General features: G+C 49.8%; 1 protein-coding gene across 1 annotated transcript in view; it reads right to left on the reverse strand.

Annotated features, from left to right (window-relative positions):
• Positions 1-24,857, reverse strand: part of IMPA2 (inositol monophosphatase 2) — a 44,485-nt gene that overhangs the window by 18,666 nt on the left and 962 nt on the right. The window contains exons 2-3 of the mRNA XM_045887097.3: positions 9,137-9,270; positions 1,188-1,292 (exon numbers count right to left, since the gene is read on the reverse strand). Of these exons, the coding sequence (XP_045743053.1) occupies positions 1,188-1,292; positions 9,137-9,270 (239 nt within the window). The remainder of the gene's footprint in view (positions 1-1,187; positions 1,293-9,136; positions 9,271-24,857) is intronic.

A 24,857-nucleotide genomic window follows, 5' to 3' on the forward strand; every position in this document is an offset into this window, starting at 1 on the left:
CCGCCGAATTCCTGCCTGGGGCGGGGCGGGGCGGGGCGCGCGCGTGCCTGCGTGCGTGCGCGTGTGTGTGTGTGACGCTTTAGTTCACATTCGTCTGTTGACGCTGTTGCGGTCACCAGATGGCACTATTCCATTGCCTCAAAAGGCAACGTGTGGGCATGACCGACTACATTCTCAAGACAAGCCACGTTAAGAAAAGGGTGATGATTAACACGATAGATCAGGATGACTTTACATATTTACAAATAAACACACGATTTGATGCAAACACAGAGCACAGCACCGGGAACGAAGGCCACCCTAGTCTGGCTGTGCTCCTACTTTTTCACTCTATATAAGGAAACAGAGTGTTTCCCGCTCATCTGGGGAGGGGGCTCTCAGAGTGGGGTTCTGCACTGCCGGTGTTGCCTGTGTGCTGAGAAATGCACACGCAGGGGTGCCTGGCCTGGAAGGGCCCGGGGAGGGGTCCGGAACCTGCGCCAACCAGCTCTCCAGGAGGCCCCACGTATGTTCGTGTCGGAGAACCAACCATCTGTGGAAACCAGGTCACTTTCGGTGCCCTTGTGTCCTTGGACAGCCCCAACAGCCCCGCAGGGGTCAGAGCTTCTGGAGTCGAGGCCGCGACCCTATCACCTCCCTGAGCTGCAGCTCGCCTCCCCTCCCCCCGAGGGCCTCTCTGACCTCCCTGAAACCTCCTGCTTTTTGGCTGTTATTTGCTCAGTCAGATTAGGCCTGGCCCGCTGCCAGTGGGTTCCTCATCCCGCCTCATGACTGCATGAGGCTTACTCTCACCTCCACGGGCAGCTCTGGAACGCCAGCCCTCGGGTGCTGCTGTCTACACCCGGGCTCCTGAGGCTGCTGGGCTGCACATGCTTGTTTCATAGCCCTGCTCGTTTCTCCAGGGGCTTCCTTAAGGGGTCCTTGTTAATTCAACCCAACATTTTAAAGATGACAAACACAACAGTTTTAAACAAATGAGTATCTCCTACATGCTGAGAGTATCTCACAGAAGGAGAACCTCCTTTTAAAAAAGATCAATACAGACCACCTTTCTAATGAGACTATCAACCTACTAGCGGTTTGTTTATATGCTCCTGCCTCAAAGAATGCTGCTTTGGAAAAGACAAAGTCTTAGAGAAGAGGACAGGTTAAGGGCCAGAACAGGGGCGGCCCGTGCTGATGCTTACCTGTGCACAAAGTTGCAGGTGCCGTCAATGGGGTCGACAATCCAGGTGGGGCTGGGGGTGAGCACGCACTTGGCCCCGGCGGCTGCAGACTCTTCCGCAATGAACCTGTGGTGGGCAGGGGCTCAGCCTGAGAAAACTCGCCAAGAACTCAAGACAAAGCGCTTCAAACTGCTTCTGGTCCCATCAAAGACAAAGCAGACACAGCAGAGATTTCATTTTGGCTTCTCTGGGTCAAACAGAGGCAGAGTCTGTAAAGGATCATCTGCTTTTCGATCTGTCTGCTAGCCTACTTACTCAGCAGGACTTAGAAAACATGAAGTGACACCTCAACGTAGGAGTTTTGGGAAAGCATCGGGACATGTGAGTGGGCCAGGGGGACAAATATGAGAATGAAGAATGCTGGGAAACAGACCTTATCACGCAAAGCTAAACTCTGCTCTAATTTTAGTCTGGAGGAGGAAAGGCCAAACACAAATGATAGAGCACGAGGAACACTGGCCAGGGAGCAGAGCCCAGGACTTGGGCTTTAGCTCTCCCACCAGTGGTGCTGTGGCTGGCGTGGACTGAAGCTGGACCCGAGGCACTGAATGTCACCTACAGCTGACACCTCCCAGGTCTGTCCCCAGCCTGGCCTCCTCTGAACTGAAGACGAGGTGACAACTGTATCCGCCCACCATCCGGGCTCAACAGGAGCTGCCGTATCTCCTGAGGCCCTTTCCACCCTGGTATCTGGCCTAGGAGCCCCTCGGTGGGCCACACCTTCTCCTTCATGCTCTGGTATCCCCCAGCCTGTAGGAACACAGCCAGCCCAGGACTCAGGCTGCATGTTGTCCTGCACCAGCGACAGTGGCCCCTATTCCCGGGCCCTGCCTTTACAATTAGGCCTCTGCAGACAGGCGCTCTTGGAACCATCCTCACTTGAGCAAGCTATTTCCCGTTAGGAACCCAAACAAGCAAAACACATCCTGATCGAAAGCTTACTCAACAGGGCTTGGCACACTGAGTGCTTGGCCCACGTCTCTGTCACGTAACAAACCCAGGTCCACCAAGAGTGGGGCCTTCGCCCCGTGTACTGCCTTGTCACCAGGGCCTGGTCCACGGCAGGTGCTGAGCAACCACGTGTTCTATGCGTGAATACAAGGCCTCGTGGAGAGCTTTCTAGCAGGTTCTCATGCTATGTCCAGTCTATACTGGAGAAAAAGGAGGCCTGAAGATAGTATGTTTGTCCTGAGAAGGATACATGAGTCCTGCTCATTTATCTGTCCTCCTGTGGCATCTGGTGTGTCGTCAGTTGTGGTCATCAGGCAGCTGCTTGGCCCCTCCTGCTCGGCTTCAAAGCGCTCCCGGAAACCACTTTCTCTAGAGGAACCAGGTGTCCTAAGATGTGGCAACAACGAACTTGCAGATGAGATGGACATCATACTGTCAATAAGAACACTGAGCTGGAAACCTCTAACTGCTCCGCCCCAACACGGTACCAATGAGCTACTGGTTCAAACTATTTAAATAATTTAAATTAACAAACTATTTAAATAATTGAAATTAAATGCAATTTCAAAAAACTAAGAAGTTCTTTACTCTCACTAGCTGCCTCTCAAGTGCTGACCTCAACTGCAACACTGAGAAAGAAGAACCAGTGCATTCTGATGTCACTGCTCGCCCCCCAGCACCGTCACATGCCCCGTAACTCATCTGGGACCACCCCTTTCCATTTCACGGACTATGAAAGTCACGCCGTCCATGCACACGCAGAGTTGTCTACCCCCTCTCTCTGATAAAGGATCTGAAATAGGTCCGTGTGTGGGAGGAGTGAACATGTATCATTCTCCGGTTATGTGTTTCTACCGCCCCAGCTGTTGCCCCTGGAGAAACCCCCGCAGGAGAGGCAGAGCACTGGGGCCGGGCAGCACCGACGAAGGCGCCTGAGAAATCCATCCCCTGAAAAACAGCTGCAGTGCAGAGAAAGCTTGGGCCAGCAGCCCGAGCCCAGAAGCTTACAATCTGGGGATGCATGCTCCTGGTCCCCTCCTCCTGCTGGGAACTGTGCCCCTCCCCTCATTCCCCTCCGCGGAGTTTTGGGTCATCTGGATCATGTGATCCAGGCAGGCAGGTCTACACCGCAGACACGGCATCAGGAAAGACATGAAATTGGAGGAGCCAAGCCGGGCACGCTGTGACTCCTGACCATGGTGGGGAGGCAGGTGATGAACATGCAGAATCACTGATGATTATGCGTGGCATGAGCTCTGCCAAGTTTTCTTAGCCAAAGACTTAAGGAACTACATCTCTTTTCAATGTCTTCTTCTATAGCTACATGCTTTTCCTCCCATGCAATGGCTTGTGATTATGTTTCCAAAGAAAAGGGTCCACACCCTAAGAACACACACATATAGGGATCAAGTGCCAAATCTTAAATTGGGCACAAGGTTGATAAAGCAGTGAGACGACTTACTAGTAGGTCAAGATAGAAATGGAAGTAACTCACATCCAAAAACAAATTCCTAGGAACTGAGGAGGAATGTGGAAATTTCTTCCTTTTTAAACCTGATTTAAGTGGGAAGCTGGTACCTACTAGAGTTGTGGGGTCTCACTGAAGGAAGAGGGAAGAGCATCTCTGCAGGGCTGGCAGCAGACGCGCCCGTCAGGGAGCATGCCCGCGGCGCACCGGTGTGGCTTCTCAGGACACGCAGGGCCCGGAGCGCTGCTGGCTCACTAGCAGAGTAGGTGGGACGGATGCGGTCTATAGGGTCACCAAGCAGCATGTTCAAAGCAGCACCCACAATGCTCCTGTTGACATAGCTTTTGTCCTGCACAGCATTTCTGGTAGGGTAGGAAGCACTCAAAGGAACCACACCGAGCCCTGGACTTTCCCAGCAGTGGATTCATGCCCAAGAGTTCTTGTCTCTACTCAGCTGCCCAAGTCAACGGAGGGGGAAGGAACGTCCGTCACCTCGCTATTTGCTTCGCACCCGTGGGTGACACTTTGGGGCAGGGCCTTGGCCCGTGTCCCCTCCTCTGAGGCACCAAAAATACCTCCCTGGTATGTGAGGAGGGATGTAGTTTATTCACTGAAACCTGACTGTCTTCATGTGGGAAGCAGAGAGAACATTCTTCAGTTCTCTGCAGAGGGAGTGGGGAAATCAACTTGGACAGACGGAGGTGTGAAATAACAGAGACCTTAATAAAAGCATTTGGACAGCTACATAAAATCCATAACATAAATAGAAAAAAAACAAGCCATGTGCCTAAATTTAGGGAGCTCAAGGGCCTTTTCATAAACCTATCTACCATACAAGAGGAAAGCAGCAACTGGGGTAAGGTTCAAAGCTTGGTAACAAGTTAGAATGATATCTTTTTGCATAATTTAACTACTTTTTTTTTCCTTAGAGTCCTAACAAACCCTTATAATTTTTTCCCCCTCTAAACCCTTATAATTTTTTTTTTAAGATTTTATTTATTTATTTGACAGAGAAAGACACAGCAAGAGAGGGAACACAAGCAGGGGGAGTGGAAGACGGAGAAACAGGCTTCCCGCCAAACAGGGAGCCCGACGCGGGGCTCGATCCCAGGACCCTGGGATCGTGACCTGAGCCAAAGGCAGACGCTTAATGACTGAGCCACTCAGGCACCCCTAAACCCTTATAATTTTGACAGCCAAGTGTGTTTAGGCCTTTTTCCCCTGGCTGGTTTGTTTATTCTGTGACAAGGTCAGGGTCACCCTTCGGTTCACTAGGGAACCAATTAATGCTCTTAGGCCTGGCCACCATTGCAGCAGGCTCCGCAGCCCGATGACATGAGTGCCCGGCGCAAAACAGTGCGAAAGTGGTGGAAAGTAAGCGTTAGCCGGTGGTGGCTAGGAACATATTTTTTCCAAGTCCAGGGCACACAGGGCACGCCACAGGGCCTGGGAGTCACCACGACAGACAAGGCTGCGTCCTGCTGAGGGGAGCCCAGACCGGGACAGAGGAGGCAGCTGGGTGTACTGAGCGGCTGGGCTGCTCTCCCCGCTCTGCCTGCGCTAACCCAGACAAAAGGGACACGGACAGGGTGTATATAAATATGGTTCAGTGATGCTGCTGAATTATTTCCAAAGTTGCAGAACTTGGACCTGATTCAAAATCATCAACTAAAAACAGGTTTAGGCACCCCACAAAGGCAGGCCTGGATGGAGACTGAGCTAATGTGGTCAATGCCAATACTGTGCTTTAACTGTCCACCTCGACCTGCTGGTTTGCTTTCTGTCATTACCACCTTATGATGACCTTGGCTGGGTGCCTCGGTCCTAGATGAGGAGGCTGAGACCCTGAGAACGGGTGATGGGTGATTTTCCAAAGCTGCGGGCAGTAGCAAGTTTAAATCTAGAGTTCTCGGGTACTCCTATCTTCCAGATCGGGGACACAGACTTTGGATTTCAGAAATGAGTACAATAAAATAATAAAACAGGGAGCCTATGCCAAGTTGTTGCTTATTTTATTAAAAAAACAGTTGCATTCTTGGGGCACCTGGTGGCTCAGTCGGTTGGGCGGCTGCCTTCGGCTCGGGTCATGATCCCAGGGTCCTGGGATCAAGCCCCGCATCGGGCTCCCTGCTTGGCGGGAAGCCTGCTTCTCCCTCTCCCTCTCCCCCTGCTTGTGTTCCCTCTCTTGCTATGTCTCTCTCTGTCAAATAAATAAATAAAATCTTAAAAAAAACCAAAAACCTATATATTATAAAACTCCCAATCATGTGATATAATTTGTAGCATAATTTGTTAAGTCATTTTAGTAATTTTCAATCACTTTTTGATTTTTAGGAAATGTTCATGTGATCTCCCTGTATAACTTGGTGGCTGCTAGCTAAAAGATGCCATTGTCTGAGCCATGGTCTGACACAGGGAGTGACATCGATAGACATTGGGTGACTTGTATGGAGACTCCTCTTCACGTCAATGGTATTGCTCTTGGTATTCACGAGTTCTACAAAACCAACAGTAATTCCATTCAAAGGACTTCTAGACTTCTCTAACACTGCCTAAGATTTTATACAATATCTCTGTCGTTAACCAAGCCGTGAAAACACATTATTAGAATGCCATTATTTATTAAATGGCTTCATCTTGTTGATTTTTATTCATTTTCAAGCCATGGAACATAATTCAATAACCTGAAATAGTGTAAAACATTGTTCTGGGGCGCCTGGGTGGCTCAGTCGGTTGGGCGGCTGCCTTCGGCTCGGGTCGTGGTCCCAGAGTCCTGGGATCAAGCCCCACGTCGGGCTCCCTGCTCCACGGGGAGCCTGCTTCTCCCTCTCCCTCTGTCTGCCACTCTGCCTGCTTGTGCTCTCTATCTCTGTTAAATAAATAAAAAATAAATAAAAAAAAAACAGTTGCACTCTTTAATAGTTTCATAAATGACTAGAAATGGGGACCAGCATAAGCTCAAAATAACAGGGAGTACTTCCTAAAAAAAGACGATAGGCCAGTTTATGCTAACTTATTGTTCTGAATGCAGAAAAATTACAATACGCTACTTTACTATGTGTATGCAATGTTTTCTCATTGCAAATTTATCAATTTGTCTATGATCTAAAATACAATTAAATGCTCCCAAATTCTTCTGAATCCTAGTCATTGGCAAAAACCAAAAAAAAAAAAAAAAACCCACTCCACACTTGGTATAGATATGTTGAGAAATGATTTCATCTACCTAAGTTTTCTAGGCAAACCGAGCAGAGTACAAGGACATCCAGGCTTCCCCGAGTCCTGGTATTGCCCTCAGAGCTGAGAAGCAAGTGGCTAAGAGCCAGAAGTGACCATGGGGCAGCCACATCTCATCCATCCCAGCCTGGCCAGTATGAGCTGGAAGTGCTTTGTGAACTGCTACTTTAAATCATGGATTCCTGGTCAGGTGTGTGTATCTGCTTCTCCCAGGGCTTTTCAGAGAAGGAGGCCTGGCATTAGCAGGTTGGAGAAGCCCACGTGGGCCTGGCACACACCCTAGGTAGGGTCCACTGCTCTGGGTCAATGGTTTTCTAAGGGGGCTTCCGAGTTTGGCGATCCCCTGGCGACCCCGGGCTGCAGGGCAGAGCGGGGGTGGGGGTGGCTGGTGGGGGGGCCTGGGCAGGTACGATCACTCATATAACACACTGACTTTTATCCGGGGATATGCAGCAATGAATATTTAAATACACCTTGTACAAATGGAATCCATGCCCCATACTGACACAAGAGTGGACCCAAACCACTTAGCAACTGCTGCCAAGACATGCAGCACGTATGTAATTCCATAATTGGGGTTCTCGGGAGTAATCTAACTGAAACCTTCCGGAAGCCTGATACATATGTCTAGTCTTGCAGTGACCTCCAGGCCTTTACCAGGACCCCACAGAGCCGAGCCAGCCCTCACTTTTGCCACAGCCACCTGGGCCAATACCACAGAAACCTCAAGTACCAAAACAGTTCCTCAACCAGAAACAACATGTCGGTTACTGTGTCCTTTTTCCTCTCAAAGAATAAAATCAATCTATAGAATTCTTTTGACATTATCATTTAACTTGCGTTTCAAAAAGTTAAAAAATCATAAATGTTTTAGAGCTTGTAAATATCCTAACAGGTGTCAGGAATCCTGACTTCACACTGAATAAGGAAGTAGGAAATAACAGACGCTCACAAACAAAGGTTGTCAACAAAACAAAACAAACACGACCCATTGGCAGAGAGAATTTTGACCCTGAGATGACCTAACCAGTTAAGAGGAAACAACAGGGGAAAGAGGAGGTATGTTTGAATGCTGGCTTGTCCCTTCTTTCATTTAATCATTCACAGGGAAAAACTCTATTGCGCCCACCCTGTGCCAGACGGATGCTGAGGGAGACTACCCTCCACGCCTCTGCTGTGTAAGCCCATCAAACATGGAACCTTACTGTAATCAGCAACCCATACCCAGAAATCCAATCCCACAGGCAGCCTCCCCTGAGGAGAGGGAGCCCTCCCTTGTCAGGAGGAGGATTTCCAACTCTCTCCTGCAGAGCTCCAGGGGTGAGGGAGGGCCTGAGGACTGCCCTGCTTTGCCCAGAGTTCAAGGGGAGTCTTCCTCTGAGGTCTAGGGTTCCCTTGGAACTAGATGCAAAATGCTGCGTACATATCTGAATTTTCCTGAGGAAAAGATTAATGGTTTGCATTGGATTCTCCACATGGTGACCCCAAAAGCGTTAAGAACTTCTGCTCTAAATGAATAAATAAAATCTTAAAAAAAAAGGGGGGGGGCCCGCCTGGGTGGCTCAGTCATTAAGCGGCTGCCTTCGGCTCCGGTCATGGTCCCAGGGTCCTGGGATCGAGTCCCGCATCGGGCTCCCTGCCCAGCAGGAAGCCTGCTCCTCCCTCTCCCACTCCCTCTGCTTGTGTTCCCTCTCTCGCTGTGTCTCTTTCTGTCAAATAAATAAATAAAATCTTTAAAAAAAAAAAAAAGAACTTCTGCTCTAGAGAAGGTGGAGTCCTCATAAGGGCCTTCTAGGGTGGAGAGCAGCTTTCCCTGTCACATGTGCTGGCCTAACAGGGGAGAACGCGTCCCTGAGAACCAGCAGGGCCGCACCAACAGACGTGGACCTGGGGACGCATCCCTCTTGGAAAGTCTGCGTGGGGCCACCATGCAGACACAGGCAGGGAATGTTACTTGCTCCAAGTCCTCCCAGAAATATGTCAAGTGGCTTAGCAGAGGGGAGCAGAGCACTTCCCCTGAGCATGTTAGAGAAGTGGAGCCTTTTCAGTGTTTGTAAGGTAACAGACTGACGTGAGCGTTGTCAAGATGACAGTAAGATGAATGAAAACATTATGTTTACCATGCGATCAAAACACGGGAGGCCGACTGTGAGGCTCCCTGTTTCACATGTGCCCCCAGCGACCGGCGGCGTGGTACCCCGCGTCAGACAATGGCAGCATGTTAACGGGGTCCCTTCTGGAGGAACACACCTACCTGTGTGAAGGAAACCTTTTTTGCAGCTCAGAAATAATTAAACCTTCCACAAGGTGATCTGTTTCTGTCACGAGGTCAGCAGCTGATGTTTTTGTGGAGACGCGTTTTTCCTCAGAAAGGGCTTTTCTGATGATCTGAAATAGAAGTACAAAAAAGTACAGGAGGCAGTGAAATGGATGAGCAGCCTGGTCCTCCAAATATGCTCTCGCCTCTGGGCGTCAACTCTGAACAAAGTGGGTGGCGGGCGTGGGTCTGAGGGCCACTGGCTGCTTCCATCACGGGCAGGCCGTGGGGGCTTAACATCATACCCAAGAGCTCCTGTTGGGGCGTCTAGTGAGCCTAACTACCCACTGTTCTTTCACCAGAAAGACGGGCTAACTTGTTGAAGCTTGTCCTACCTGTGGAGCAATTATTCTTTGAAGGAAGAGAAAAAAGAGCATGAAGTGGTTCTAAAGAGCATGAAGCTTCATCCAATGTAAGATGATGTAACTAACATACCTTTGCCCCCAGAGTCCCAAGAATTTGCTCTCATTGTAAAAGCGTATTTTCCCTAATTCACTTTACGCATCACATGGAGTGGATCACATGCTCTTGAATCCAGATTATAAACATTCAAATGGGGAGACCTGGGAGAGGTTAAGAGGTACTTTACCAGGAAGGCACGCTCTCCCTGCCGCTCTGGTCAGGGCGACACCTACCGGCCAGGGCGGATGCGCCTACCGGCTGGCTTCGACCCCAAAACCTCGCTGACCCCCTGGTCTGGGCTCACAGGCAGACTACCCAGTGCAAACCTGCTGCAGCCAAATACAGAGGCAAGGCTTGGAGGGTGCCTCCCGGTGCCTCTCTGCCCAGCCCAATCCAGCTCCAGAAACCCCTGGAAGGCCCAAACAGGAAGGCATGTGGAGTGGTTAATCAGTCACAGGACACTTTGGGAAGGACCAGGTCTACTCTGTGAAATAAAAAGCACTCCTTCTCCAGCCTGGGCCTTTCTTTCCATTTCCGTCTGTTGTAACAACTCAGTGCCTCCCTCAGCGTGACGACAAAGTCAGGACACCTAAAAACGACTTCAGACCTTTCCTCCAAAACTGGCTACCACCCCAAAATCCTGCATTTCTTCCCAAAGCACCATCAGTCACTCAGTTACCCAGACTCCACATCCTTTGCCCCCCATGAGCCTTACCCGTCCACCTTAGATCATGTTTCCCGCGGGCCTGCTTCATGTCCAGCCTGTGCTGGTACTGACGGTGCTGAAGAGGACAGCAGGAGATGACCCTCAAGTCTGCAGGGAGGAGGAGGGCTGCATGTGGAATTTCAAAGAATAAGCAGGAGACCCCGAGACATCGAACGATCCCCACGTTTCATGCTCGTCACATTACCGGCCCCTGCCAGTGCCAGACCCAACAGTGCTGAGCCTGGACAGGTTTCCTTCTGTTTTTCATCTTGGTTGCTAACAGATACATATTACAGAAAATCTAAAGTGTAATTTTGTAAATAATGCAAAAGACAAAGCATCTAGTGCTCACGCAGAATCCATTAACATTTCTGTGCCAGTCCCCAGACTGTCTGCCACTTGGGACCTTCCTGGCCCTTCTATGTGCAACATCCTGCTTAGCACAGTCGGGCTAATTAATCTTCTTAAAACGTCGATTTGCACACAGTACGTTCCCACCAAATGAATCTCCACAGGTTCCTTGTTTACAGGTTTGAAACTCCTCAAATCTAACTCATGTAGCACTGCCTTGTCCTCTAGGGATCCCTGAATTTTGGGCTAGTCCAGACCTCCTCTCTATAGGTCACTTGGCAATGAGCTTGTATCTTATACGGCAATTCAGCGTGGTGCATGGGGGTGTGTGTGGTGGTGTGTGTTTATATGTGCACGTACGTGGTGTTTGTGTGGTTTATGCATGTGCATGTGAGGTATGTCATTTGTGTATTTGTGTGTGTACCTGTGTGGTTTATGTATATGTGCATGTGATGCGGGTGTGGTCCCTTGTGTGTGGGGGGAGGTGTGAAGGGAGTGTGTGGTTGTGTGGGGTGTGTATGCATACGGTTAGAGGGAAGGAGAGAGGAAGACCAGACGACATGCCACCAGAGTTTCTCAAACTTCACTGTGCATGAGTCACCTGAGGTCTTGCTGGCATGAAAACTGGTCAAGTAGGTGTGGGGTTTGGGGTCTGACATTGCATTTCTGACAAATTCTGTGGTGACCCCAATGCTGGGGGCCACACTGGAATAGTTGGGCTGAGAGCAGGTTCTCAAACCCCAGAAGGAGGAAGGGTCCTCAGGGGGCTGGGATGTTCTGACCCAGTGCCACACATGAGTCCAGGGACCGCCACCCTGAGGGGACACGGGCTTCATGTTACACTTGCCCCTCTCCACGTGTCTCGTTGAGCATTCACACAGTTCAGTGTTGGGATTCCAACCATGCACCCTGCAGTCTCTGTGGTGGAACTAGACCAATTTTTCAACATGCATCAGCTCCTATGACATTAATGCTTAGAACTGCCCAACAACTGCCATGGCTTTAGGAAAAAGCCCCAGACCTACAAATCTCACCTCTCACAGGTCACCCCCATGCTCGCCATCCTTCCGCCATTCTGGTCTTCTGGCTGATCCTCACCAAATCTCTTTCTGTCCCAGGGACTTTATATTTTCTAGTCTATCTGGAACTTCGTGCCATCTGAAATTACCCTGTTTGTCCCTTTGTTGACGGTATGTCTCCCCAGGAGAGCAGGAGCCGCTCGCTTTGGTTCCCTGCCACGACCGCTTGCCTCTAGAATCGTCCCTGGCATAGAGCAGGTGCACAAAATTCTTTGAATCATGAAGAAAATACACATCAGACTGCTTGAGTAGATTTTGCACATTTTTTCCAACTGGACCATTACTGTGTATGAACACTGACCACCTTGGTCTCTTTGTTTTACATCACTGTGGGTTTTGGTGACCGTGTGAGAAAGTTAAGATGAGCTTGGAGTCTCCTCCGGTAGCCTCCATCCAGTGGCCCCACCTCCTGTAGCCAGCCCCAATCGGCTTTAGGACACCCGTGTCCACTTACCACACGACAGCCAGAAGGGCTTGCTAAACCCCTGATCTTAGGCATGGGTCTTCCCAGCATAACGCACTTCGTGGCTCCCTAGCACTCTGAGGATACAAAACCCCCGGAAGTGACCTAACCTTCTTGAGAGTTGATCTCTAGCAGAGACTATTTGATCCCAAATAGCTAGTATTCTCTTCTTTCTTTCACGAACAGAAGCCCCAGGTTTAGCAAGGCTCAACAGTCCACATCTCTTTGCCTCTTGTGCAGGGAGGTGTGGCCCTGTGTTCTGCCCAAGAGGGGTGAATGGAAGGGATATGTGCAACTTCTGAGTCACACCCTTAAAAGGCCACTCTTTGCACACTACGCCCTCCTGTCCTTTTCCCCCTCGCCACCAGCTGGCGATGTGGCTGTGGTGAGAGGTCAGCTTTGGTCACGTGGGGAGAGAGCACCTCCTTAAAGCAACAAGCGACAAGGCACCCTGATCCCTGAGTGACTTCGAGAAGCAGAGCCCCTATTCCCCAGACTTCTAACTGGGCTGTTGTAGGAAAGAGAAAGAAACCTGCCTTGCTTCTGTCACTGGTCTGTGAAGGAGGCCGAACCACCAACCTAACAAATGGGCCTCACCTAACCTCTGCATTCTCATGTCCCCCCCACCCCCCACTCCATGACTGCTATGCTCCAGCCAAAGTAATCATTCACCCTCAAGCCTCCCCCCCTCCACACAGAACCACCAGCCTTCTTCTGGCCCATGTGTTCTCTTTGTGACTCAGCTCAGACATCACCTCCTCTATGACGAGTCTCCAACTTCTGCAGGCGGAGGGGCATCAGTCTCTAAGCATGCTGCTAGGGAACTTGTGCAAACCAGACAGCTGGCCTCTTGGGATTCCACATCAGGCCACGCCGGTGAAGGAGCCCTGGCTGTCCTGTCTCTGTATCCACCTCCCACAGGTAGATTTTGCACCCTACGCAGGGGCTGCTCCACGATCAGGTCTTGGGAGACATCTGAATGAAGATTTCTTGGCTGCTACAGGCTGAGCTGATTGGTAACTCAAGCAGGAAGACTTTCCAGCAAGTGTTCTGGTGAAGCTGTATCTAATGGCCCTGGTATTTATGCATTTGGTCTTCCAGATCCAAAATATACCCGACTCTGGTGTTGAGGGGCTACATGCTCAGGACCTCTGTGGGCAGTTTGGGGAAGGTCTGATGTCATCTGGGCACACTTTCCGGAGGACCCAGGCCCCTCACTACAAATCACACAGAGGGGAGATTTATGGATTCAGGAAGGGAGTATTGAATCATGTGCTTTTTCAAAATATTTCTTGTCTGTGTCTATTAATGTTTATTACTCTTGTGCTATGATCATTTCGATGTGGGCATGGGTCACAAGGAAAGCCATGGAGCTTGCATACCCCGTGTCCCAGTGGCAGGGCAGGCCACACCGCTGTCCGTGTTCACTGGCAACCTGCGGTGGGGTGCGGTGGCCAGCCCTCTCTTTCTCACCCGCTGCTGCTGCTTCCGGCCCTGGGTCCCATCCACTGGGACACCTTAACTCCTCCCTCTCACCCGCTGACACACCCAGATAGGTAGATCCCATTTCTGAATGATTTCCAAAACCAAATTCTGCTAACCTTCTCCCATGGCCTGTCACCACCAGCCTCCAAACCTCCTCCTGCCTTGCTCCTTTGAAGTGTGGTCCACAGCGAGCACAGCAACCGCTCCGGAAAGCAGATCTATCTCCTGGCACCCCCCTGTGGCTTGCTGGGTCCCCCACGAGGACGGCAGGCCCATGTCCTGTGGGTGAGGACCTCTGTGGCCAGCCTGGGTGGCACTCGTCCCCCTTGCCACCCTCAGTCACTCTCTGTTCTCCCTTCCACAACTTTGTCTTTGGACACGAGTTCCTTTCTTTTCTTTCTTTTTTTTTTTTTTTAAGATTTTATTTATTTATTTGAGACAGAGAGAATGAGATACAGAGAGCATGAGAGGGAGGAGGGTCAGAGGGAGAAGCAGACTCCCTGCCGAGCAGGGAGCCCGATGCGGGACTCAATCCCGGGACTCCAGGATCATGACCTGAGCCGAAGGCAGTCGCTTAACCAACTGAGCCACCCAGGCGCCCCACGAGTTCCTTTCTTCCTGCAGAGGCCGACCCCATTTGCCCTTGAGGACCCTGCTCCCACCCGGCTCCTCCAGGAAGCCGCCTGTGGAGCCCTCTGCCCACTCACCCTGGGTGGGGCCCTTCCTCTTGGCTCAGCGGTTCCCTAGCACCTGGCACATCTCAGTTACAGCACACTCACATCACTGGAAGGCACTGCCCAGTCTCTCCCACTAGATGCTCCTAGAAGGCAGGAGCTCTGCCTTCCATCAGAGCAGCTCCAGGACCCAGCCCTCCCTCACTAAGCAGGCCCCACCCTGCCCCCCGGGCCCCAGGCCCCAGGCCCAGCAAGGCAATAGGCATTGTATGTAATGGATTTCCAAGTGTGGGGAAGCTATATGTAAACTAGCCTCCTCTCAGTTGCCCTGGACTCGGAAATGCTAGTTCTTTTAGTTCTTCGGGGAGTAAATGCACATGAAAAATTCCTGTGTGGAACGTAATTCCTACTTGGACCCATTTCATAGCATCACTAGGGAGCACAGATGATACCCCCCCAGTTTGGAATCATACGGATCTGAATTCCACCTGGGAGACCGCGGGGCGTGTGGGGGGAATCACTGAGCTTCTTGGAGCCCTAGTTCCCTCATCCGTAGGAACAGTCGCACCTCAGACACTGGGTGGTTGTAAGAATTAAAGGAGGAATCCTACATAAAGGTCTTGGGACACAAAATGGTGTACATATACACTCAGACCCATGCCACTCTGTTGTGGCAAATACCTGACAGAACTTAATGACCTACGACAAAAAACCAAAACCTGTACCCAATGTACAGATCTCAGACGGGATGACAAAGACTTGGTTAAGAAAAGTTCAATTCATAAATGTTCCTACCCTGCAAGGAATAGCGGTGAGAGAGTGCTGTATTTTTTCAAACAGCCCGGATTCTCACCACAGGCCCGTCCACAGGGGGATGGCCCCCGAGGCTGCCAGGACAGGTCGCCACCACAGCCCTTTACAGCTATTTTCACTCCTGGAGATCATAAACATTCTCATTCTGCCAGCAGTTAAGTCAGTGTATGCTGTTTTTTAATTAATGTTTTTCAGCTACTCACTAACGAAGCATCCACTCCACAGACCTCCTGGACTGGGTCTCTCCTTCCAGATAACATTCTATTAGTGCATAACATCGAAAACACAGGCTCTTAGTCACTGACACCTGAGTTTCCAGTCTATGTCAGTGTCAGGGTCCTGTCCCAATGCCTCCTTCTTGTCTGTGCACCATCTTGATTCTGTGTTTCTGTCCCCAAGTCTGCTGTACAGTTAGTCTCCCAGACCCCAGAGCAACCTGTGTGTGCCCCAGAGCCCAGGGAACAGTTCGCCTAGAGAACTTGCCAGAAGTGGGGCTTCCGAGAGGCAGCAGGTCTGTTGGACTGAGAAAACGTGGCTCATGGGGGTGGAGTCCTGACAACCCTGACCGTACGTTTCAGGTTCTAGACAGATTCGAGCTCAAGTGAGTGTGATGTGACGGTTCATCTTATGTGTCAACTTGACTGGGCCACACTAGTCTGGGTTTTTGTGCAAGGGTGTTTTTGGATGAGATTAACACTTTAACCAGGAAAGCAGACTGCCCTTTGGAATGTAGGTGGGCCTCGTCCAATTAGTTGAAGGCCTGAACAGAGGGAAAAGCCTGATCCTTCTGACAGAGAACTGTCCAGCAAACTACGGCTGACTTCATCTGCAACATCGGCTCTTCCTGCCTACAGCTTTTGAGCAGGTTCACTGGCTCTCCCTGGGTCTCGAGCCTGCCAGGCCACCAGAACTTGCTGGCTTCCGGTTGGTTCTGTTTCTCTGGAAAACCGTAATACGCAGGACAATCAGTAAAACCTACAAAGTGAATTCCGCATGGCTATCATGTAGCATAAGGGTCAGCAGTCAATATCCGCTAATACCTCACAAATGAACCTTAATCACGGGAAAGAGGAAGAGCTGATTAAAGCAGAGGTGGGCCATGGACACCAGGTTCTCCTGGGCTCACAGGCCAGCGAGTCTCAAAGCTCTCCAGTGTAACTGTCCCTCTTTAGCTTCATGGCTACGTTTCCTCCAACTTGCCATCTCCACTTTCTAAACTCCCGTCACCCGCCACCCACTGTCTTCCTTGCACCCCAGCATGACTCCGAACCAGCCTCACCAGGCACCCGGCCACCTCGTGTGTCACATCCTGGGGACACCCTCACCCATACCTCAGCTGCCTTTTCTGTGTCACCTGACCCTCTCCACCTCAGGCCATTCCTTACAAGTGTCCAAGATCTCAGGCTGGGCCCTGCCAGCAGGGGCCGCTCCTGGGACCCCACCTACTGCATCCCTGTGGCCGGGTCCTCACCCTGTGGCACTCGGGCTCACTCTGTCCTGGCACCATTCCAAGCAGTCATGCATACCAACCAGTGAACCCTCACAATAACTCTGACATAGTAATAATTATCTTGCCATGTTCAAGATGAGGAAACTGAGGCACAAAGAAATGAGGAAAGTTGCCCATGGACATAGCTGTTAAGTGCAGGAAAAGGGATTCCACAGCAGGTACTCCCAATTTTCCATCTCTGACCAGAGCCAACCCCCTCAGGGATTCCCTAGTCCCTGACCGGTGTGGAGTTCTCAAGCAATGCAATCGACCCAGCTGCCTGAGCCAGAAACCCACAGGCTCTCCACAACGAGGTCTCTATCACCTTATAATTCATGGCCAAGGCCGCCCACCACACCATCATGGAGACTCACCTTGGTCAGTCTGAGCAGGACACCCCCCTGCAACCCCACCCTCCACTGAGGGCCTCCCTGTGCCCCGCCCCCCAAACCTCACCCACCCACTGGCCTCACTCTCCTCTTCCATCTCAAGCTTTAGTCAAGGTGCCACCCTTGGCTTTCTCTCCTCGGGGTGTCCATCTTCTCTCTCTGCCCTGACCCCCTTACCTCCCCTTACCCTCCCCAAGCCTGTTACCTAACTTCTCTAGTTTTTCCTTTTAAAGTCACAGAGCAGGTATGACTCCTTTCAGGAAGTCGTTCCATCTTCCAGGGCCTGGGAAGATCGCCACCACAGCCATCCTGCATGCTACTATGATCATCAGCTTAGGCCTCTGTCCCAGGAGGCCTGCGGGTGGGGGGTGGGGGCTGAAATGCCCACTTCATGCCGAATGTACCACCCAGGCAGCCCAGGCACTGCCCTGGCCCCTCTGGGGTTGGGAGTTGGCCCCCTGGGGTTGGGACAGTGGACACAGAGACCCTGAAACTGGCTTAACACATGGATGGGATACTGCCCCTCAGCTGAATTCTTCCCTCATCTCCCATGGGAGAAAAATGTGAGCCTGCCAAGCCTTCAGTTTCCAGACTGATGAGGCTGAGAGGGAGGACCCGGGATGCAAAAGTCCCCTTCTGATGGTTATATTTTAGATAACTATGGTATAATATCAAAATTTAAAAACTGACATTGGTAAAATGGGTGTTGTAGCTGGACACCCTTTTACCACATGTGTTGATTCATGGAACCACCACCTAATCAAGACACAGAACCATTCCATCAATACAAAGATCTCCCCCTGCTACCCTTTATAGTCACACTCCTCACCCTGCCCCCTTCCTCATGTGATCCCTACTCACTGACAACCACAAATTTCTTTTCCATCTTTATAATTTTGTTGTTTGGGGAATGTTATATGAATGGAATTGTACATTACTCAACCTTTTGAAACTTGAGTTTTTTCACTCAGAGATCCATCCAAGTTGTTGGGTGTATCAATAGTTCATCCTTTTGGGGCGCCCGGGTGGCTCAGTCGTTAAGCGCCTGCCTTAGGCTCAGGTCATGATCCCAGGGTCCTGGGATAGAGCCCCGCATCGGGCTTCCTGCTCAGCGGGAAGCCTGCTTCTCCCTCTCCCACTCCCCCTGCTTGTGTTCCCTCTCTCACTGTGTCTCTCTCTGTCAAATAAATAAAATCTTTGAAAAAAAAAAAAGTTCATCCTTTTTTGTTCCTATGTAATATTCTATGATGTGGGAATATAACCATCAGGAGAAACTGGATGAAATCAGACATTTAAAATATTAAAAAAAAAAAAAGAAAGAAAGAAAGAAACTAGACCTCTCTGTACTATTTCTGCAATTACCTGTGAATTTATAATTATTTTACTATTAAAAGTTTTCTTGAAAATTCCTTGGGTGGGGGGGAAGTCCCCTTCTCCTCTCTACACCTCAGGGTGTCAGGGCTGAGCTCCTCCAGCCAGCCTCCCACGCCTAGGCTGGAACTCACCAGCATCATTTCCATGCTCTGGCTAAGAGGTGAGATTTCAGGCTACTCTCCCCTCAGCCCCGAAGACTGTCCTCTCCACTAACGAGCGCCCCATTTGGGTTAGCAAGTAAATATCTCAGGGCCACAGACAGGCTGACTCACCTCCATGTGGGAGTGCCACCAGCCTTTGCTTCCATCCCTTTAGTAAGATGGGGGATTTCACGGGCTCCTCCTGTCAGTGCAGATGCAAATGTCTCTGAAACAAAGTGCTCCTTCTCATCCCCCAGCCCAGCTCCTGTTAGCAAATGGGCATAAGGAACAAGTCTCTTCCCCGACAACAGCATACAAGGAAAATGGCCAGTTGGCCTCAAACACAGGGTCAGGGAGGGGTGGGCCCTGGACACTTGGACCGCATTGCCCCCGAAAAGGGCAGGTGCTACTCTGTGCCTGCCAGTTGTCTCTCGGGAGTTCTGTCTTGGCGGAGGTTTCAAATGTTGGCAGAAGTTTTACAGTTGTAAGTGCAGACTGACCCCCACCCTGTGGAGCTAGGCAGAAACCGGAGGCCTGGACCTGGGGCACAAAATGCCACCTGGGGCCAGGGGAGGTGAGGGGCAGAAGGTGGGCAGTGGGGAAAGTGCCACCCACCACCTCCCTTCCTCCAGGAGCTGGCACACTGAGCCCCAGCGGGAGAGGAGTAGGGATCTCTTCTGAAAGAAATGAGTGACCCAAGACCTCCACATACTGACATCGGGGAATCTCCCAGAGAAAATCCAGGAGCTTGACTTGGGATCATTGTAAGGTGGAGTCCGTGGGTGGACAAACCTGCTCTCTCCTGGTCCAAGGACCTGGCCTTAAATCCCATCCCAGGCCAAGGGCTCCCAAACTGGCGTCTCCACCCTCAACCTCTCCCCTGAACTCTGGATGCAAACACAACACCTCCACTTAGAAATCCCCTGGCAATTCAAGCCTGACGTGCTCAAAACACACTTGACTTCCACTTCCAAACCTGTTCCTCCTGCTGTTTCCCCACCTTGGGAGACGGCAAAACCATTCAACCAGTTTTGCAGGCCTGAACCCTTGAAGGCATCCTTGCCCACCCCACCACCCCACACACACACTCTGCGTCCACTCCAAAGGCAGGCCTGACAACTCAGCCTGGGAAACGCAGCTGTCTACCACCTTCTTCGCTACAGCCCAGTCAATCCGCCCTCATTTCTCACGTGCTCTATTTGAACAGCTCCCTATCAGATATCTGATGCTCGTCCCCCATGGAGTTGTAGGGCCCCATACAGCAACCAGGGCAGGCTCCCGACTGCCCTGTAGGGCCCCAGACAGGACTGCCCAGAACTTCATTATCACACTCAGAGTAAAGGTACAGTCCTTTCCAGAGTTCCTCAATAAGTATTTGTTCAGTGGGTGAATACATTTCTAATTAGTATTTTAGTACCACCATTGTAAAAACAGGAGATAGTCAAGCCAAGCAACACATGAAAAGGCACTTAGGTTCATTAGGCATATGGGACATGCAAATTAAAACAATGAAATACAACCTCAAACCCATCCAAATGGCTATAGTGGAGAAGACAGACAATACGAGTGTTATCCAAGATGTGGAGCAACATGGGCCCTAACCCGTGCTGGGAGGAGTGGAAATTGGTACATCCACTAGAAAACTACCTGGCAGAATTTCATACCTGATGACACAGCAGTAATTTCACTCCTATTATTAAAATATCCCCAGCAGAAATGCATGCATACATACATGACCAAAAGACACATGCAGGAATGTTCATAGCAACATTATCCGTAACAACTCCAAGTTGGACATTATCCAAAGTTTCCTCAAGAGCTGAATAAACAGTCACTTATTCACATAACAAAATACAGCAGTGGTTCTCAACGTGCTGTCTCCAGACCAGAAGCAGCTTGGTAGAAATGCTAATTCTTGGTCCGGCTCCTCACCTAGTGGATCAGAAACTCTGGGGATGGGAGTGAGTCTACCTCAACAAGCCTTCCAGGTGCCCTCTGATGCACGTGAACATGGGAGCACCACTTCTCCACAGCAATGAACCCGATGAGTTTGACCACACTGAGGAGATCGTTAAAAATTCTGTTGGGAAGGTGGAAAATGACTGTTGGTAGGTACACAGAAAGCTAAGCAAATGAAACACAAAACTTTTTTTTTTTTTTTTAAGGGAAATACAAGTTGCCTAAGAAAGCAAATATGTAATACAACTATATACCCAGCTCAACCAGGCAATACAATTGTGTGGTCATCAGAATGTGAGCACGGATAACGACGGAAGCAATCAGGTAATGCCGCCACACAACATAATAAACACTGTCTAAAACAGATGACTCAAGAATGAGCAGTGGAAGCCTGTGATTTAGAAGACAGGTGTAACTATCTGAAAACTGAAAACAGTGACGTCTGGGGAGCAGCATGAGGATGAGGGACCGGGCACTGCTGTTCTCATCACAGTCCTCTCAGGAGTATTCTAGTTGGATCAAGTTGCCTGTGTGAATAATTGATAAAAATTAAAATCCCAAATCCAAAACACTGTGTTGGCAAAGCCAGCCAGACAAGGGCGTTATACTGGGTCAGAGCCCACTGCTGGGTGTTCTCTGCCCTGGGGTGTCAGAGGTGGACAGAGAGCATCTACATTCAGAACACGTCGGGGAAAGCACACCAACCAGACCAGGGACAAAGCTGGGAAGACGCACAGGAATGAGGAGGAAGGTCATGTGGGAAGGTCCGTGAAGGAAAGGTTGGGGAACTGAACCCTGGAGGGAGGGTACAGTTTTCCAGGAGCATAAGGAAGGCAGGAAAATACAATCAATGTGTGTTTGGAAAACGCCAAGTAGTTCAGTGTGGCCAGCCAAAGGGCTGGTCCATGCGGGGGCTACGGGGATAGCAGCTGCCTTCTCCAGTCCAGACTGAGCTTTGGGAAGCAGCACCCGCAGGGTATGTAAGGCCAACTGCAGAGCCTAGAGGTCTGGAGTACTGACTGATGGTGGATCCCGGGCTTCTGTTTCCCTGCTTGTCCTGAGATTTTGTTACCACCAGTAAACAGAGATGAATTTCCTGTGAAGCTAATGCAGCTGGGGCTCCAAGGGTCCCGCCCTCCCAGAGGCTCTGTGAGGTCCTTAGCATCGTGTTCACATGGCCACACGTGAACGCCCTTTCAAGTGTGCAAAAATCAGCTGTTTTAACTGCAGATGTAACCACGGTCTCTTCCCACTATGACCCCCATTACATTTTGTGTCAGGTGGCAACGGAGTGGGTCCTGGCATTTTTGGCTACAGGCAACTTGAGTGGAGATGAAATTTACTTTGGGCTTGATGGGAGATCTGCGGGGTTTGCCGTCACACCTGTCCGTAAGTTATTATTAGCCATCCTGTGTAGGAATGGCTTCCAGAAATGCTTCTACTGTCCACCACGCCGACTGACTTGGCCTGGGGACATAAAGGGCTGGGCCAGGGGAGCATGTGTGCATGAGCTGTGGCAACTGGCACATGGGGTCATGAAAGAAATAAGCAACCACATGGAACTAGAAGCCAGTCTGCAGAAAATTCTTCCATCTCTTACAACTAACATATAAAAGAAAATTGACAGGATTCTCAAATTTGATGGCAATCCTAAATATCTATATAAACCTACCCAATAATAAATGTGAAGCCTAAATAAACTTTTCTAAACTATCAGTAGTCAATTTCAATTAGTCATGCTACAGGAAAGCCTGAACTTATCTTTCTTTTGGCTCCGTAGAAAATAGCACAGAATCCTTGTCATTCGAAGGCACAAGGAGCATGAAGCAAAAAAGTGTGAAAAAAGTCTTACAAGAGATTGAAAAGCAGCTAAAGGATTACTTTTTATGCATTCCGATTTGTTAGCATCTTAAAATTTATACTGCTGTGATTTTTCTTTTTTTTTTTTTTTTTTTTTTTTTTTTAAAGATTTTATTTATTTATTCATGAGAGACAGAGAGAGAGGCAGAGGGAGAAGCAGGCTCCCAAGGAGCGGGGAGCCCGATGCGGGACTCGATCCCAGGACCCTGGGACCATGACCTGAGCCGAAGGCAGACGCTTAACCATCTGAGCCACCCAGGCGCCCTGCTGTGATTTTTCTTATCCTAAATAATGTTTATACCTAATTTTGAATTTGTAATTTTGTATTTTTTCTCCTTAAAGAAGGCTCCTAAATGTCTAAGCTTCACACCCAACAAAATCTGGATCTAGTCTTATGGGACGATGAAAAAAAGCAGTTTTCTAAAATACTTCTGTTCACACATCAAAGATGATAAACACCCATTTCGATGAATATTACTACTTGTATTTGTGGTGTGTGATAACAGTGGGACTAAAGTCACTGCCTTCCCCAAAGCCCCATAGCTGGGGAGGGGCTGCTGCAGGGGCCCCAGCAGGGGTGGTTGGGCGCGCAGGAATGGGTGGTGGAGAGGCAAGGAAGAAGGGAGGAGGAGCCGGGGAGGCCACTGTGGAGAGGGCAGCACTTTGGGGCAGGCTGCTTTTGTGGAGACCTCTCAGGATGGGGTAAAGGGGCGGTGGCAGCAAAGTGTGTAGGACTGCCCTGACCCAAACCTATGTCTGAAAGATAAAGGGCATTGACATTTATCTCTTGGGAGGTCCCGCCCCGCCCCCCATGCCCCCACACTACTTTCAGCATATAGAACCCTCAGGACTCAGGAATTCAGCACACAGAACTGTCTCAGGAGCAGCTGAGAGGAACAAACTTAATAAAATAGCAGAACTTTGGGTACTGATGAGGGGGTGGGCATGTTGGGTCACAAGGCCACTGTAACTGACCAAATACTCCTTTAGCTAAGGAGGATTCAGAAAAGGATCACCACTACCTACCTTTTCATCCCTCTTTGGGCTATCCTCTGGGCTAAAGGCCAGATTTTCTCCAATCAGCACCCCATTCCCGTGAGAACGTTATTAAGACAATCTGTCCCACTTTACACAGGTTGCAATGACCTTGTGTGGCTTCTGTTTGTTCCAGCCATAGACCATTCCGGCCACTCTCCCCTCCACTGCCCGGCAGGCAGGAAGCATCGCATAATGCCCAAGACGGAGCCCAGGACTCTGGGCTCCCTGACCGGACTCCTAATGGCAGCATCTTTATTTTGCCCCTCCCCCACTCTCAAAAAAAAGTTTGTTGTTGTCAGGTTGTGAAAACTTAAGATATCTCTTAATAAGACCCTTAGAATTGTGTCTGCCATATTGCAAGTTCTATATAAGCATCTGTTCAATAAAATAGATGTTTTAAAGACACTTCTGTTTCTTCAAGGATTTAAATTTGAAAAACCATAGAAACCCATAACAAATCACCAGGGTTTACAGTGTAGTGTCAGAATCCTAAGCTGGCTTCTCCTTAAGGCCTCAAGGAAGAAGAGTTTTATGGTAGAACCTAAAAGTTACTAAATATCCTGATGATGCTCATTCTGGAAAGGAAGTGAGGGGCCTGAGAGGGAAGGAGGGGGAGAGCAAATGTTCCCTGCACATAGTGGATCTGCTTTCCAGGAAGAAAGTCCTGCAGCTGCAAACTTCAGCATTCTAGCACTTAAGGTTGGGAGTCCTCCTTTTCCTATAGGAAGGAAAGGCGACAGAGCCAGGGGATGAAGTTTCACAACCCACCTTTTAAATCTTGCCTTCCTTACAGGCTGAATCTTGAATCCTTCAAACCACAGAGGGAGGGCCCTCCAACACAAAATGTGTCTACTCAAGTGTTGAAATTAACGTTTAAAGGGGATTAGAGGATTCACACCAACATAAAGCCCTGTCCACCGAGCACGTGACAAATTCAGGGTTGGTAAGTCTGACTTTAACACCTAGGAAGAACCAGCAGAGCATCTTCATATTGCTAGACCTGAAAAAGAAAATGCTGTTTGGATATAAAAAGTCAATCTGCTCACACTGCTACTTCTGTCCAAATCACCAGAACACAATCATGTACCTTAACAAGGCAGGAGTAAGCCATCTATCTCCCCACTCTAACCTGACCCTGACCATCCTGGGACAACCACCACCGCTCATTCACTGCACAAGGACTTCCAAACTTTACAATGTGTCAGGCACTGCTTGGGGTACTGAGGAAAAGGTGGGGAGCAAAACGCAAAAATGACAGTGAGAAAAGAGGAGCTGCACTCCCTTTTCAAACTCAAGTCGCAGGTTCTCTTTAGCTATGCTGCTTGATTTTCATCCTTCTTCTGGTCAGTGTAACAAGTTCCTCCAAACACTGAGGGAACCACTTTTCAGCTGTGGGCCGGAAGAGGTACAGATTCGGGGTGCTTGAAGAAAGACAA

The sequence above is a fragment of the Mirounga angustirostris genome, unplaced genomic scaffold (assembly GCF_029215605.1).
Source record: "Mirounga angustirostris isolate CCGP_5_RB_7025 unplaced genomic scaffold, mMirAng1.0.hap1 SCAF_14, whole genome shotgun sequence".
Classification (NCBI taxonomy): Eukaryota; Metazoa; Chordata; class Mammalia; order Carnivora; family Phocidae; genus Mirounga; species Mirounga angustirostris.